The sequence below is a fragment of the Homalodisca vitripennis genome, chromosome 3 (assembly GCF_021130785.1).
Source record: "Homalodisca vitripennis isolate AUS2020 chromosome 3, UT_GWSS_2.1, whole genome shotgun sequence".
Classification (NCBI taxonomy): domain Eukaryota; kingdom Metazoa; phylum Arthropoda; class Insecta; order Hemiptera; family Cicadellidae; genus Homalodisca; species Homalodisca vitripennis.
This window is the reverse complement of record NC_060209.1, coordinates 208256664-208275315: the sequence shown is the minus strand read 5'-3', so window position 1 is coordinate 208275315 and position 18652 is coordinate 208256664. Positions and strand designations below refer to the sequence as shown.

General features: G+C 32.9%; 1 protein-coding gene across 1 annotated transcript in view; it reads left to right on the top strand.

The window, feature by feature from the left end:
- LOC124358588 (fat-like cadherin-related tumor suppressor homolog) overlaps positions 1-18652 on the top strand; it is a 116370-nt gene that overhangs the window by 84371 nt on the left and 13347 nt on the right. Inside the window, exons 35-39 of the mRNA XM_046810892.1 lie at positions 146-556; positions 1188-1408; positions 1737-1902; positions 8392-8606; positions 17799-17936. Of these exons, the coding sequence (XP_046666848.1) occupies positions 146-556; positions 1188-1408; positions 1737-1902; positions 8392-8606; positions 17799-17936 (1151 nt within the window). The remainder of the gene's footprint in view (positions 1-145; positions 557-1187; positions 1409-1736; positions 1903-8391; positions 8607-17798; positions 17937-18652) is intronic.

Below are 18652 nucleotides of genomic sequence, written 5' to 3'. Positions count from 1 at the left end.
TGAGGAATTTTTGTATGTATGAATGTGTGTGAATGAGTAGGTAGGATAATGACTGTTGCTATACAGTATTGTATATTGTTCAAAAGCAATAAAGATTGATTTGATTTTAAGTAAACAGTGTTATGAATATTTATTTTCGCTGCAGATGAACAGCCTCACTGCTTGAGGGCGAGATACAGGGAACGCCTGTCCGAGGGCACAGATGCAGGGAGTTACGTGCTGAGTGTACTGGCTGCAGACAACGACTTAGACCCACGGCTCAAGTATTATCTGACGGGTGAAGGGGCCGAGCACTTCTCACTGGACCGTGACTCCGGTGAGCTGCGGACAAGTCGATCTCTAGACCGTGAGACTCAGGCTCACTATTCGCTCACCGCTCACGTTCAGGACCGTGAGCGACCCGACTGGGAGTGTGTGTCTCACATCGACATCGTGCTATCTGATGTCAACGACAATCCTCCCAGCTTCACCACTGCCAACCACACGGCCGCTCTGCCCGAGGACTCACCCCCAGGAACTCTTATCACCAAGATGCACGCCACTGATCCGGACAGAGGTACAGACATCTCACTTTCTAATTGGTATTAAAATATTAATAATACTATAATATGTTTCTTAGAAGTAAGTATTATTAAAAGAAATTCTAAGTGTGTAATTATTACAATGCAACTTCATATAATTTGTATTTCCCTTATCAAGCAGCTGATATTTTCCCCTTTCTATGAAGTAATTTCACAGTAAAAATTTTTAAGGACACTTTTTGCAGTATTTATCCTCTTAAGATATGTATTTTACTCATTTAGTCTGGTTGCTGCATTTTAATTTTGTAAAGTATTCACCAGTTAACATTTTCTATACTGTTAAAATATTAATTTATTTGAGTATTAATAAGTACTGAAAGAAAGACTATTTGCTGTTTTTTAGTCACTTCATAAAATTACAATTTAAAAAATTGTTACTTATTGATTGCGGTCAATGTAGACTAACAAAGGATGCTGAGCCGGAGTAATGGATTTTCAGATCATCCCTCAAGATTTTCTTTTATATGTTATCACTGTGACTTATGAAATAATAAACAATTCTGGGATTCATATCCCAAGGGATTCAGGTTTATTGACTGCTTCTCTTCTAAATTTCCCCTAACCTTATCCCCTTCACCAAGATTATTACTGTTGCTTTGTGGGTAGGTATCAACCGTAAAGTGCGTTACTACCTGGAGGACTCAGCCGAAGGAGTTTTTGAGATGGTCCCAGAGAGCGGACTGGTGAGACTGGCGGCCGGACTGGACAGAGAAATGGTCCCAGAGTACATCTTGAGGGTACGGGCGGTGGACCAGGGCTCACCTCAGCTATGGCGGGAGACCACCCTCCGTGTCAGTGTGCTTGACGTTAACGACAACCCGCCACAAGTAAGTGTATACATTTATAATACAAGTTCCAGATTTTTGTCCTTACTTTTAATAAATTGACAATATAAATTTATTTCAGCAATTTTCAAGATATTGTTTTATAAACACTCCGTTATTGTTGAAAGCATTTGATATTATGAAAATATCATAAATGAAAGAAATAAAGGTACTCTATAAATCTAATGTAGGTTCAAATCTGAACTGGTGTGCAAGTCTCTGTGGATATACTGGAATTATCTGTGAGGGAGGTTACAGTCATGAAAATACTTTGTGTTAAACAATTAAAATAGACCTAATCGCTTGAACATGTGTTTTGTGGTATGTACAGTTTGTGTCCCGCTCCTACCAGACCACTATTCCAGAGAACGCAGCAGTGGACACGGAGGTAGCTCGTGTCATGGCAACATCACTAGACACAGGCATCAACGCTGAAGTGGTCTACACTATACTGGGAGGCAACGAGCATGGGAAGTTTGCTATGGATGGCAAAACAGGTAGGATTTCGTTTAAAAGTATCATTCATTAACCAACTTTTTAATTTGACAACACAATAATCAAGTTTTCAGAATCAGAATCAGAATCAGAATATCTTTATTGTCATTTGTCAATATTACAATTGCTATAGACAACGTCAATATAACTAATGTAATAAATAAAAATGTCATAAGGCTACTCAATTTTATTTGAATGTCATTAACTGATATAATATATTGAACTAATTCGTACAGTGTATTTGTCAATTTAAAAAATGTAACTGTAGTATTAGTAAATACATAACAAAATAAATAGTTGAAACAATGAATTAAATTACAACTAATCAACAACTCCATTCCAGGCCTAAGGAAGGTAACAATTCATAGCAAAAAAATTCTTCAAGGGAATAGAATGCCTTACTTATAAGCCAGTTCGACAGTTTAGCTGCAAATGGTTGTAGTTCTAAGCTTCTAAACGTTTGAGGTAATTTGTTAAAACATTTAATTTGTAAATATTTATGGCTAACTAATGTTTTCCTAAGTCTAGAGGAAGGTGCAACAATATCCCGAGCTCCCCTAGTGTCATAATCATGAATTTCATCAAAGCAGATAAAGTCTTCAAAATTCTCCTTTACATATATTACATTTTTGAAATATGAAAATGCCAGGAACAGTCATTATATTGTAGTCAATAAAGCATTGTTTACAATCATCTTGATAACCCAAATTGGCTAAAATTCTTACTGCTGCCTTTCTTTGCCACGCAAAAACTTGACTGGCACCCCTACTGTTACCCCAGAGCATTGAGGCATAAAGTAAGTGTGAGTGAAAGTCACTTCACTGAAATAAGAAGAGAGCAACATATTTCTACCAACACAGTTTTGTAATTTACGTAACAGAAAACAAGCCTTAGATAGTTTAGAAATTACTGAGTTAGTTTGAGCTTCCCATGATAGTTTTTTGATCTAATGTTACTCCAAGTAATTTCACTGGCTTAATACAGCTCTCTCTCTGCTATGTGCAACTTTTTTAATGTGAAACAAATTGTTTCAGTTTTATCCCCATTGACTTTAAAGATGGTTGACATCAAACCACGAGTTTTGCAATTTCCATCACTCGGTCACTTTGTGCTTCCACTTCTTGGAAAACTTTGCCAGTAACTAAAAAAAGAAGTGTCATCTGCATATAGAATAGTCTTACATGGAATATGGTTGGCAGATCATTTATATACATAATAAACAAGAGTGGGCCCAAAACTGACCCCTGTGGAACCCCAGCAAGGACCTCCTGAAATGAGGATTCTGAACCGGCCACTGAGACTTTGTGTAATCTGCCACAAAGATAAGTTTTAAGGAAGTGCAACGGTTTATCATCAATACCATAGTATTTCAGTTTACTCAGTAGAGTTTCATGTGATATACTAATCAAAGGCCTTACTGAGATCCACAAGAGTCATATTAACATATTCACAGTTCTCAAAGCTATTTATGACATTAGTTACAACTTCATTTAGAGCTTTAGTTGTAGATCGACCAGGACGAAAGCCAAATTGGCTATTACTTAAAATGTTTATATAGATCAAAGAATTCTAACAGTTGGTTCTTAACGCATGACTCCATTATTTTTGAAAACACAGATACAATACATATTGTTCTATAGTTGTCAATACATGATTTTATTACCTTTCTTAAAAAGAGGTATACTCCTAGACTTTTTTAAGCAATCTGGAAATTTAGAACAGTGAAATGAAAGATTGATCAAAAAATGTTAATGGCTTAACAATAGCATCAGCAATAAGTTTGATAACTTTTTGTTACTAAAACCATACACATCTTCACTGTTAGAGGGTTTATTAATGATCTTATTACCTTAAGTACATCAAGCTCGCTGACATATGTTCAAGTAAAAGTTTCCTGGAGGCTGTTCAACATTACTTAGAAAGGAAAAATGACTAATATTATTCTTATTAATTGCCTTAGCACTATCAACTACATTTTTCCCAATGCCAATATAATAGTTATTAAATTCTTCAGCTGTAATAGGTGGTATTGGATTTTCCCGTTTATAGTAATTACCAGCCTCAGACTTTATTATTTTCCATGCGGCTGAACATTTATTCTTTGAATTTTTTAATATGTTTCTCATTATGCAAGATTTTTGCTTCTTTAATTTTACTCCTGTAAAACTTCTTTTTGGCAATGTAACACTTCTTAAGTAATATATTGTTTTGTAATGAGGAATTTTTAGCAAATCCTGTAACATAATTACCGTGCTTCTCATTTTTCTTAAGCCACTGTCAAACCAAGAAGTATTATTCTTACTTTGATTTCTCTGTTTAACATTTTTAGTTTTTTTTTGGACAACTGTTATTGTACACTATTGATAATTTACTTAAAAAATAATCATATGCAATATCTACATCTTCTATGTTATACAACAAGTTCCAATTTAATAAAGAACTTATTTCTGTGAACTCTTGCAATGTTTTCATCACTTATCTTCCTATAAGAGATTTTAACAGTTTGGGGAACAGTAAGTGGAGCAGTGAATTCAAAATAAACAATAGAATGGTCTGAGATTCTCTCCTTCCATAAGCGGTTTTTATACAAATTATTATCTAAATCTGTAGCTATATTGTCAATAACAACTGTTATTTCTTGTTGGGAGTTTATTTACGCAGTAAAGATTGAATGATTTTAGAAGGTTTACAAACATTACAGTGTCTTGCTCTCCACTCTTTAGAATGTCAATATTAAAATCCCCCCCTAATACAATTTTTACATTTAGGCTTTTTTTTCTTTGAATAAAGCATAAGAGATTATCAAGATTAGCCAAAAACATTTGGCACATAGAGCTAGGAGTCCTATATACAGATATAAAAATTACATTCCAAATATTTACATGTATACAAACAGCTTCAAGTAAACCAATTTGGGTTAAATTGGGGCGATATCAATCACCTCAAAAGCAATATTGTCATTAACAAGAATAGAAGCACCTCCATAAGCATTTTCTCTGCAAAAGGCAGCAGCTAAATTAAAACCTACAGGAACATACAAGGAGACTTCCATTTTGTGCAGCCAGTGCTCATTAATAAGGACAATGTCGCAATTGGCTTCATCTAAAATAACAGCTAACTCATTTAACTTGTTCCTTATTGACTGGATATTTAAATGCATGATGCGTACAGTTTTTGGTGTTATTTTGATTTCAAATTGTGACTTAAACTAGACTTAAAATTATATACAGAATTTACATCATCACTCTTGTTGCACACTAGGTCATCAGGTGTTGGACTGCCATTGGTAAGTTTTCCCGCTGTAGACCCAGGTACTGCTGACTGCTGAGGGCTTCCTGTGTGTGTTGTCTACTGTTGCAGGCTGCTCGCTGTTGCTCTCGGTTCCTCAGATGGGGGTGACGGTGAATCAGCTTTCTCTCTCCGCCGCCTCACATATCTTGCTCACCAACCACAGCTTTCCCGTACGATTTAGGTGCATACCATGCCTTGTGTGGAGGTCCCTAGTGGCTTTGCTGGCTTCCACAAGAGTGACATTACTGAAACCATCGCAAATGTTCTTTAGGGCTACATTAGTTTTCTTAGTTTCCTTGTTTACGCAAGACCAGTCCAAACAAATCATACCGGTTAGGAAGGTCAACCAGAATGATTCTTTTTGTACTATATCTTTTTAAGGTGCTAGTAATGGCGTCAATGGCTAGGTGCGCTTCATTATGAGATACATCGTTAGTGCCACAGGAAATCACCAAAATATCCTTGTTCTTCAACTCCTCCCCATCAATGTTTTTATGATCCAAAACCTGACTAGCTCTGCCGCCAGGTCTTACAAAAACCAATTGCATCGTATGGATGTTTTGTGTTTATTGATATACCATGCTAGGTCTTTACCATGGCTATCAGTGCAAAGCAACATTCTTGGCAGAGTGACTTCCCCAGCTCTTGCTTTGTCATCAGTGTTTGTGATGCTAGTTTCTAGATCGTCATCTATGTGAGAAAGAGCTGCAAAGGGATTTTTGGGTCGTAAAAGAACTCTTCGTTATGTTATCCAATGTTGGAGGTTTTCTCCTGTGCCACTGAACGACCTCTTTTGTAACCAACCTTATTAAAAACCTTGGTCTGATCCTTGAGTATGGCCTGAACCTTGTTGGAAAGAGGAGGGAAGCATTTGAGACACTTTGACACATATTTCTCGTCGGCTTTTAGTTTAGTTTGTAGATCAACATTGTCTTTCTGCAGCACCTCAATGACTTCCTCTAGGCTCTTAATTGAGGACAACATTTTGGACACTTTCCTCCTGGTATATTTTACATGGTTTGCATTGATTTTGAGAGTTCTGAATGTCCCTTCTGTATTCCCTCCTTTTCTTGATCACATAGTATGATTAGCTCGGCTTTTTGAGTTTGCTCAGTCTTCAACCTAGCCTTTAAGCGAGTATTTTCCTCGTATAGTTGTTTTTCTATTAGATTGTATTTTTTATTTAATTCTTCTATTTCCTCTTCTTTTTGCATAATCTTATCCTCAAGCTCTAGTTCAACGAGATGATTTACTGTTTTTTATGTTATGCAACTCCTGTTTCAAATCCTCATTTTCATGAAGAAGGGCATTTCCAATGTCAGCAGCAAGGGACAAGGATAGCTCTAAGTCGGAGTTTTCGACATCTTTAAGACTATTTACGGTTCTTCAGTGGACTCTTGCTGACAAACCGGACATTTCCATTTTTCTAATTCTTCTTTTTTTAAGTCTTTAACTGCAGAATATGCCAGGTCTATACATCTCAAGTGTACCCAACTTTTACACAACCCTGAGTGCAAAATACACCCCCATGCCGGACATATCTTCCACAACTTGGAGCAATCATTTATATTTTCATCTGTTCTAGATGCCATGGAGAAAACAGTAGAATTTTATAATTCAATATTAATTATAAAATATAATTATAAATTGAAAATAAATGTTATAAATGTTGAAATATGTACAAAAAATATTTCCTGACTTTTATTGATTTTTTTTTATTAACTACAACTAAAATCAGTAAGCAAAAAGTTTGGGCCGATAGCGGGATTTGAACCACTGATCCTGATAGTGAAGTTTGACAGTACTCTGATCTAGCCAACTGAGCTATCAAGACTTGCAGATAAGAGTCACTCAGGTTCTTTCAGACTAGTACTTGTCCACAATCAAGATAGGACAAAACACATGTTATAATAACAACCTTATTCCATTCAGGTGAAAGTCTATATTAATACTTGTTTATGATCTAGGTGTCTAAATAATTTAGTAGTATTTGAAATATTAATGTTGATTTGTCTATAAATAAAATTATTCTGTGATAGTTCTTAAAATCTTCTTCAATTTTCAGGTTAGTCAAGGAGTGTTCAATATTTACAGTTATAAAACAATTAAACAGAACAAAAATTGATACCTGATGGTTTAAAACATTCACTCTTTAAAACTCAACCACTTCCACAAAATTTCATAGAAAACTATTATTCATACTTCAATTAGCACCAACATTAAGAGGACTGTAAGAACAGCAATGTGACTTTTCCAAACATAACCAAACTTCCCATCATGATTAAGTTTTCAGGATGAACACATGATGTGGTAAGAGTGTAAAAATTAATTATTAATCTTAGCACTTAATGTTTACTTAATTAGGAACATAGCTTTTGTAGTGTAAAGAAAGTTCTGTTCCGTTTTAACCCTAATGGGTTTGTTCAGTTTTCTAGCCATTTGTGAACTTAAGCACAATTTTATAAACTAAGAAGCTGTTATTTGAATTATTTATGAAGAACTGTTAATGTATTCTTATATAAAAAATTATATTAAATTAAATACTCTGAAGTATAATTGAATAATTGTGACATGTTTATTTTTTTAGATTGTTACATATTGTATGGTTGTATTATACAAAGATAATGAATAAACTAAAAAAAACTATAATTTAAACATAGAATGACAGTTTATAAACACACTGCATACAAGAACAAAGTCAGAATTTGTGTCACTAGTGTCTGTGCACGATTTGAAACATATTTTTACCGTCACTCAGTTAACATACTACCAAAAGGTCATTTATTTCTAAAAGGGTTAAAGATCTATAAATCTTATTGCATATAGCCAAAAGAAAATTTTGAAACACTGACAACTGTTATGACGGAACATTATAATTTATAATTCCAAAACATATAGAATTAAATGTTCAAAAGCTGAAATTTTTCTCATATTTAGTACACACATAGCATTTGTTTTACTTTACCAGGTTTTTAATTATTGTATTAAGAATGATATTGTTGCTGGCAAGGAATATTAGCATGAGAAAATATCCACAAAACAAAATAAAAGTAACGTTATTCCATTAGCTAAATTTTAAAGATTAATTGAAATGGTTTTCTATTTATACTGATCTACTTGATAGATGAGTATAAATTGATTACGTTGACAAGAAGTAGGTTTATGTGATTGGGATCTATACGGCGCATGATGTTTGTCAGGGGTGATCAGTATCGTGGAGCCCCTGGACTACGAGAGAGCCCACAACTATATCCTGACAGTGGTGGCCACTGACCTGGGAGTGCCACCCCTCAGCACACAAGCCACTGTCAACATCTCGGTGACCGACAGCAATGACAACCCGCCAGTCTTCACTCAGCTCTCGTACAACGCTCAGGTCAAAGAGCACGCTCAGATCGGAGACGTCGTACTACAGGTACACAGACTTACACCTAACCTGTACATGTCATGTATAAAATAGCATGAAGAACAAAATATGACGGGATTTGTTGCAAAATTACAATATATTTACTTTATTTAACTCTAAAACCTTGTTTGTACATTTTAACTTTTTTTTCTTGCTTCCTTTTCAAGGGAGGACCAATCCCCTTGTATGCCTTATTCTCTCCATTCTTATAGGCCAGTAGCCTTTGTGAGGATCTTATCAAACAGAATAAAGTGGAGAGTCGATACAGGTACTGATAAAAAGTGCTAAGGATTTGGACCTTTGCTATCTCTAACTCAGATCCAAAGTCCAACCTGAGACACTCAGCCGTCCTAGGGTGTTTGTAATACTGTAAATTAGGATGCAACAGCTGATAAATTCAGACCCATTATGAAAATAGCAAAATGGCAACCATCTATTCATTCATGTTTTACCATTTCTGGAATCACCAATCGCATTTCCTTATGGTTGAATACTTTTTATTTTCTTATAAAGCTTTTAAATAGTTTGAAATCTTATTTAAATGTACAGATTTGCTCGTTATCATGCTGTTAGTTTATTACAAAATATTACTTTGTTAATATATGCACTTAAAAACAGATTGGTTTTACAATCATAGAATAATTTTTACTTTTACAAAAATATGGATCCATCATACCAATTTAAATCTGATTTATAACAGTTAAGATTAACCAGAAAGTAGTCCTTCATGAATGTTTTAAATGAAATTGGCAATAAATTTATCACAGAAAAAAGATTATAGTACAAAATTACATTTAATTATCTAATCTGATATTCTGATCACATAACAAATTCTTCTGTTACTTAGATCAACAGTAAAATTTTCTATGGTCTCTTTTTTTAGATATTAAGTTTTTATTTCAACACAGACATGAGAAATTTTTTTCAAATTTTCTCCCAGGATTAATTAATAGTATACGAGTATTAAATAACACTGGAAAGAACTATATTGATCCAATTGTTTTGTAAGTTTTATTAAAATTAAAATCATAAAAATATTCTTACAATTCCGTTATGACCACATAAAAATTAACGATTCTCTTCCATTGTTCAGCCAATATTAGATTTATAATTTCCTACATTATACAACAAACTATACACATAATATATGTGTCTCTTGCACCTATACTATACAGTTTACCAACCTAGCAAACCTATACTATTAATGCACCTGCTTGGGTACATAGAGTGTGATAGGTAAATAAAGATTTTAGCACTCCTAACAGTTGCTATTATACCATTTGACACAAGTTATTCTGAAAAACAGTTATGTACTGAAAAACGCTTAAGAAATAAAGGCATTTTTATTTATTTATTTGTATAGTGTAATACACTTGATATTAGGTGTGTAAGGCTCACCTGTATTTTTCAACTGCTGTAACACTCTGTTTTATAATAGTAGATTTACTCCTTTATATCAGTTGAGTTTCATATAACTGATTTCACTTGCTGGGAAATAAAAACATTTGCAATGTGTTCAGATCGGCATTCAAATCATAAATTTATTAAATCTAATTCACTACTTCCAATATCTTATGACATTCTCTATATACACACTTAGCATGTGAACACCAAACTTAAATTCAGCAGTCTCATTTGAAATTAAATAAAAATTTTGGTAAATACCAAACTTCTTAACTGGTGGTTTTTATCTGGTGTAATAAAATAACAATTTTATCACACCAGATATATTCAAACACAGTCAATTATTATTATTCAAGATTTTATAAATTAATTTGGATATTGAACATGTGCATGTAGTGTTCCCTATTTTTTTTGAGGATTTCAGTGGTTTTAAATAATCTTTTAGAGTTAAATTTTATATCAAAGTATTAAGTGAGTAAAATCTGACAGTTGTAAGTAGTTAGTTTAACACTTCGCAGTGTGGAAATAAAGTAATATGAACATTTCAAAATAATTTAAAGAAGTGTTTGGGTCTATGTGAACAAGAGAAGGATAGTAGAGATAAGATAAGATAAGGCGGCCTGACCTTCAGACTGCTACTACTACTACTGCTAATCAATGACTCATTGTTTGACCACCTGTACAATCTGCTCACTGAGTTTTATAAGAACAATTTACTATTACACAATAGATTGCCAGACATTTATACTTTACATTTCATCCTGAGAAGTAACTCAAATAATACATTTTATTTACTTCAGTTTTATAGTATCTTATTAAACTAAATGAATTTAATATAATTATAACTAATTACAAAATGAGTAATTTAACAGAAAATAAATTTAAATTGGGTGACAGAGTTTTTTGCAAAGGTTAAGGGATTTCAATACTGGCCAGCTATTATTGACAAGACTGACACAAAATCAAAACTTGCAAAGTATGATGTCACATTTTATGGTACAAAGAAAATAGGAATCAATATTAAAGAAGCAGATATTTGTCTTTTTTATGAAAAACAAATCACGTTTTATCCAACAATACCAAAAAAGTAAGGGATTTGCTGTTGTCCTAAAAGAAGCAGAACTGAGCTTCAAAAAAACAAAGTAATAAATCTCTGATTGGATTATCCTCTGTAAGTTCTAATGACTCATTAGTCAATAATTTTACCCAGCCAAGAAAATCAAACCTTAGCAGCTGACAGCTTATTACACAAAAAAAGATAATGTTATGATGAGTGTTAACTCGCCTGACATGGGTTTGTGAACCTCTAGCAATTAGTAGCCCTTTAATAGATAAAATCAAATCAACCATGATATGTGTGATAACTTTAGCCTCAAAAGTATTGAAGATAACAGCCAGTCCTTGCTTTTTACCAACAACCATAATAAAGTATTAAACATATTGGGACCAAACTGGATTGAAGATGACACTATTATGAAATATTTTGAGGTATTAAATTATAAACTCTTAAGGGGGAGAGCAATTATTTGTCTGGATCCTACGGTATGTCAGGCGATAAAACTGCTAACAGATTATAGTTTTGTTCTGGACAGCTTAAATATAAAAGAGTCAAATTATTTGTTTCTGCCTGTCAATGATAGTAAAGATTATGAGGACGTGGGAAAATTTAAAACAAGATAATAAATTAGATGGCTTGGGTTCTCACTGGAGCTTGTTAGTATACGAAGGATCAACAAAAAAAGTTTTTCTAACTATGACTCGCTAAGAATGTACAACATTGAGCCGGCCAAAACGTATTGCACAGAAGGTTATTCTGCTACTTGAATAAAGAGAGAAGAATGATTATGAGTTCATCCCTGTAAGTACTGCACCACAACAGGAAAATAGTTACGATTGTGGTATTTTCACAATTGCTGTAACTGAAATTATAATCAGTTTACTTGTTGCAACTAACCACCTCATACTCTCTTGAAGAGCTTACTTTTCCTTCACTTAGTGAGATTTCAATCTTGACCAAACGTTCCCAGATAGCTTACGTTAACCTAAATAACAATTTTATGAAACCTTCCCTCTTAAAAACAGATGCTACTAAAACCTATCAATTCTGTTGAAAATTGGCTCAACAGACTCAAAAAAAAGTAGCTCAGAAAAGAACTCTTGTAAAAACAAAATGGACCCATATACAAAAAAAACACAAGGAAAACAAAAGTTAGTAAAAAAGTCATGACTCAACTCCCAGCAATTATCACACCAAATAGATACACAATTTTAGATAATATAGAATCAACAAAAAACACCAGTATTATAGAATCAAACTTATTGAGCCAACCATGTCAATATAAATACAAAACTAACCTTTTGCACACAACAAAATGCAATCAAACCATAAATCAACTATCCAGACAGAATATTGAACTTTCAATCTTTTCTGACAGCCAAGGGCATAGTATGAGCCATTATATTGAAGAAAGAAGCAGTAATATCAGAGTCCTTGGAAGCGTCATGCCTAATGCTAGGATTGAACAAGTAATGGAAGTAGCAGTAAAAATCCACTGGAAATGATGCTGTTGTTATCATGGGGGAACTAACAATTTACTACAAAATGATACCAATGCAATATATCGGTCAATAGAGGATTCACTAGCTACACTAAACAAAAAAACTCCTGTTATACTGTGTACAATCCCTCACAGATTTGATCTAGAGAAGTACGACTTGATAAATTCCAAGATTGGACTTGATGAATAGCTACATGAGGGAACTGGCACTCCGCATAAAGTCTACATATATTATTGAATTGGAGCATCTAACCAGATTTGATTATACAAGGCATGGGCTGCATTTGAACCGAAATGGGAAAATAAAAATCTGCAGACAAAATTTTGGACACACTGGCAGTAATATTTTCAAAATCATTTAACCGAAACAAGATTAATTTCATTAATGGAAACATGAAACATGTGATAAAAAGATTTTGTAATGACGAAACTGTAGCATTCGCCCATTGTATTTCCAATGACTTTGGAAGCGCAAAGCAAATGAGTGCTGGAGTAGCCACAACATTTAAGGAAAAATTTTGGGAGGCCCAAGCCTTCAGATTGCTTAACAAGAGATTTATCATTTCAGAAACGTCACAATGGATGTGCGGTCTATGGATTGATTACTAAGCAACAATACAACCATAAACCCAACTGAGGGCAGCTATAAAAATGCTTTTACAGCACTTGTCAGAGACTTCAAAACTCGAAACTTTCAAAGTCTAGTATGCTCCCCTATGGGTTTGCATACGTGATGGATTAGCACCTGAAGTGTTTGCTGAAAACATTGTTAGCTTTCAAATAAAAACAGCAACCCCAGTAAATATTATTAGCTAAACAAAGCTCCTTTTAAGAAACTACACAATGGTTACACTTACAACAACCTTATCCAATGTATTCAAAATGCTATCGATGAACTGTACCTAAAACTGAAAATACCTTCTTCCACTGTCGCTGAACTGTACTCATTTGTGAACCCGGAGGAGCACACACCCATAGAACAACTTACTACCCAACAAATGATTTCAACAACCAATGTCTCTATCTTGGATACAAGTGAAAAAGATGGTTCAGTGCAAGTTATTAAAAATGTTTCCGGTGAAAAGCAGAGTACTAGTGTTGTGTCGGATAGGTCTGTGTACAGACCAAACGGAGATGTTATTACTGATAATGGTTTTTTTAGATTGAGCTCGCATCTGGAGGTGGGTTCCTCACCCTTTTGTAGTGATAACAAACAAGTTAATGATAGAATAATGCAAAATTTATACCGGTCACAAACACGCTGACAAAGAAATAAATAAAAAGATCAGAATTTTTCACCAGAATATTGAGCATCTTCCGTCACGATTAAATTCACTTCAAATTATAATTTGACGAGGTTCAACCTGATATTTGTGTTATCACTGAGCATAACATTAGAAGTTGGGAATTAGAAAGGCTAAATTTGCATAACTTTAGCACTGCCTCTAGTTACTGTAGAGATAGTACTACAAAGGGGGGAGTCTTAATACTTTCCAGGTGTGATCCTAAAAGTAAGTAACATGTCAATACCTTTAGCTGACAAACTATGTGAAGATTTTCAATGTGAGTTTTGTATTGTTAAAATGTACTCTAAATGATTATGTATTTGTACTTGTTGGAATGTATAGGTCCCCATCGTCTGACGTATATGAATTTTTGAGCAGACTAGATATCTCTAATTGATTATATTTTAGCAAAATTTAAAAATATTCTGATTGTAGGTGACTTTAACATTAATGTTTTACTTAACAAACCAGATAAATTGAATTGAATAATATTTTTAAAAAGTCATGGATTGAAATACTTAGTGAACTTCCCAACCCGAGTAACTGTGGATTCTGAATCTGCTATAGATAATGTTTTTACTAATATCCCTACAAGTAAAATAAAAGTTGAAGGGATTATAACACTGCTATCTGATCACGATGGCCAATTAATTGACTTGTTAAATTTGAAAAAAAATCTACAACTGAAAACATTTCAATATCAGAATTTAAGCGTGTCATATCCAAAGAGAATGTTGAAACGTTTAATTCTTTTCTGGAGAAGGAAAACTGGATCCAAGTATATTTTGCAAATTCGAACCTTAAGTACAAAATTTGTTATGATATATTCAAATATTATTTTGACTTATCATTTCATTTTAAAACAATTAAGGGAACAAAAAAGAAAAAAACGAATGGGTGACAGTTGAACTTAAAGATGAAAAACAAGAGTTGACTGAAATATATAAAATGGCAAGACACAGTAAAAATAATAATTTGTTTAAGTACCTGAGGAAAAGAAATAGGATTTTTAAGATGAAACTAAACAAAACCAAGAAAAAACTATTATGATCATAAAAATAAAAATTGCCAAAAATATTTCAAAAGCGTCTTGGGAAGTAATAAATTTCTGAGATTGGAAATAAGAACCATCAATCAGTCTGAAAATATCACTCTAACAATTGATAATAACTTCTACACTGATCCTTTTATTATAAGTAAAAAAAATTCAATAACTACTATGTTAATGTAGTAAAATTGTGTGGGGAGTAAACAATCTCTGGATAGCATGAGTTACCCACTTGATCAAATTAGTTACCAAAGACATAATATCTTTCAACCAGCATTTTACCTAAAACCAGTAAGTGAGTCTGAAATAGAAACATATTATAGATTCTCTAAAAAAATAAGAGCTCTTGTGGTCATGACGAGATACCGATTTCAGTAGTAAAAGCGGCTAAAAAAAATCTATCTAGAATTTTAAGTCATCTTATTAATTCTGCATTTGTTACTGGAAATTTTCCAAACTTATTAAAAGTTTCAAAAATAATACCAGTCTTTAAAAAAGGAAGCAAGCAAAACATTTCAAACTACCGTCCCATATCTCTGTTATCTAATATATCCAAGATTTTTGAAAAAGCCATCTATAATAGATTAGTAGAATACTTAGAAAATGAATCAAATGTTGAATATTGCCCAGCACGGATTTCGTGCAAACAAATCAGTAATTACAGCAGCCACCTCATTCTTGGAGTCAGTAATTGAATCAATCGATAAGGGGGAGAAGACAGTAGGAATTTTTATGGACCTGTCTAAAAGCGTTTGATAGCGTTAAGCATGATGTACTTCTTGATAAATTACAAAAAATGGGTGTTACAAAAACGTCATTCAAGCTCTTTGAATCTTATTTATCAAACAGAAAACAATTTGTAGAATTATCATACATTCAAAATAACAAAAAAAATAAAATTCATTCAGATTTGCAGTTAATAAAATTTGGAGTACCGCAAGGGAGTATATTGGGTCCAATCCTGTTCTTATGTTACATAAATGATATGCCACAAATAATAAACAATAATAAAAACCAATACTTAACCTTATTTGCTGATGACTCAAATTTAAAATTTTCTGCAAAAACTCTTCAAGAACTAGAGCGGAATATAGCACAAAAATTTGGCATTAGTTAACCAATTCCTAAAAAAAAAATAATCTGACTTTAAATATTGAAAAGACTAAATTTGTTGCCTTTGCTACAAAACAGAATGGAAATACTGACAAACCAAGGGTACTATATAATACGGATTTAGTTGAAGAAGTAAATACAACAAATTTTCTAGGGCTGAAAAATTGATAAGTTCCTTAGTTGGGACGACCATGTAAAAACATGTAATAAGTAAAGTTAACTCAGGAATTTATGCAACTTAGACAAATGAGATATCTATGTAATAACCAAATGTTAAAATCAGTCTATCATGCACATGTTCAGTCTCACATATACTTTGGAATAAGTCTATATGGTTCAACATCAAAAAAAAACTTGGATAAACTACTTAAACTACAGAAAAAAGGGATTCGTATTATGTTAAGTCTGAAAAAATAATGATTCTGTGAAGGAATATTTTACAAAATTAGAACTTTTGACTGAATATGGAATGTACAAATATATGAAACAATCTTAATTGTAAAAACTGATTCAAGTGTAATTAATGACATACACCCTCACAACACCAGATGGAAAAAATACTATAATAACAGAGCAACCATCGACTTGAGTTATATAAAAAGAAACCAAATTACATTGGAAAAGTATTTTTAAGGCGTTTGCATGAAAATATTCTAAAAGGAAAATGATATTAATATTTTTAAAGCCAATTTAAAAAAGTATATTATAAGCCTTAGTGTTATACTCGTTGGAGGAATTCATGTCATTAAAAAGACCAAACTAGCAAATATTTTTAGTAATAAGATTGGCCATATGTATAATGGCATTTTGACACTATTCTTGTACACTTGATGTATTCAAATGAATAAAGATATTTGATTGATTGATTGATATCACATGTAAAGTAATAGAAAGAATCTTAACACATGCTTCCCTTATGGTCTAGGGATGAAGAAGAAGGAATCAGGCCGAGATCTTTCTCACAACATGGTGGTTTACACAACGGGGTCCACAAACCACAAATGGAGGGAAACCGGCAGCTCTTTAGACTCCTTTTGTTATTTATTTTTGTATTTATTTTCAATTTGCGCTTACCGTTCTCGGTGTGAACCGTTTGAATTTAAATTTACCCAATATTGATCTGTTACACTATACATTGTTAAATCCTGTTACACGATAAACTGACTTCTAAAATGTGTTTAACCTTTAGATCGCTGGATATAAAATTTCCTTATTTCCACTTAGCATTCGATTAGCTTAAAAAATGTTATGTTAATTTGGTTAAGGTCAGGCTTTGAACTAATATTCCTAAAGTTATTGTTGGAAACAATAATATAAAATCTTATTTTTCTAACGATTTTTATAAATTTGTATAAATAAATATATATAAAAATGCAAATCATGGAATTTTCCAATTCAATAAAAACAGAAAATCCTATTTTAAAATAAACAACATTGAAATTCCAACATAAGTTATCGAACAGCTAAAAACAATATTAGGATGTAATATATAAGACATAGAAACACCTTACACGCAAATCATAAGAATTACGCTGTTATCCTCCGCTATCAAACACACCAGTATACAGCACAAAATGGTGTTTAGTTACTACGATGAACAGTGTCGGAACGATAACAGGTGGCTGAGAGCAATGAATAGAGCGCAAGTGTTTGTTTGACATTCAGTAACTTGTATTACAATATTTCCTGTAATATGCGTGCGAACAGTTAAGCTAGTTCTTTACTGTAGTAAATCTGCTATTCCTAAGTGAAGAACTCCATATAACTATGTTTGTTTTACAACTTTGTGCAGGTGACAGCAACTGACATAGACAGTGGCAGCAATGGCAAGGTGGGCTACACGCTGGAGAGAGGAGACCGGCACCAGCAGTTCTCTATGGATCCTAACACGGGACACATCACTGTCGCTCGCCCGCTGGACAGGGAGATGGTGAGTCTTCAAAAAGAAAACTGGGATATATTGACATCAAGTTTGTGATGTCAATAAGCAATATTCTAATTTTGTTGAAATATTAAATTATAATATTGATATTTGTTGCCCAATAAAAAATAAAAATATTAAGAAACAGATTAAAGATAAAACTCCATGGATAACTAAAGAAATTACGGAGACAAAAAATGTTTTAATTTTCCTTGAATCACTCTGGGTTCAAAATCGTAATAAATTTGGAATTAAGAATCTTTTAAAAATGCAAAAGCAAAAATATGAAAGTCTGCTAAGAAAAACAAAACAAGAATATATGACAAAATAAAATTTTGAATTCAAAAAAACATAAATGCTGATACATGGAAAATCATAAACAGAGATTTAGGAAGAAATACAAAAAAATAGAGCTAAACATCTCACTAAGAAGCAATGCTAATTTGATAACTGATCCTAATGTTTATTGCCAATCAGTTTAATGAATATTTTAAGGGCATCCCTGAACAATTGGCCATTAATTTTAATAATCTGAATTACTCTTTTAAGGGTAAAAGAATTGAAAGCAGCATGTTTCTTCACCCAACCTCTGAAAAAGAGATTCTTAAAATAATAAAGAACTTGAAGAATAGTTTTGCAGTTGGTTGGGACTGCATAAGTACTGATTTATTAAAGAATATTTCAGATGTTATAGCAGGACCTTTATCATCTGTAATTAATACAAG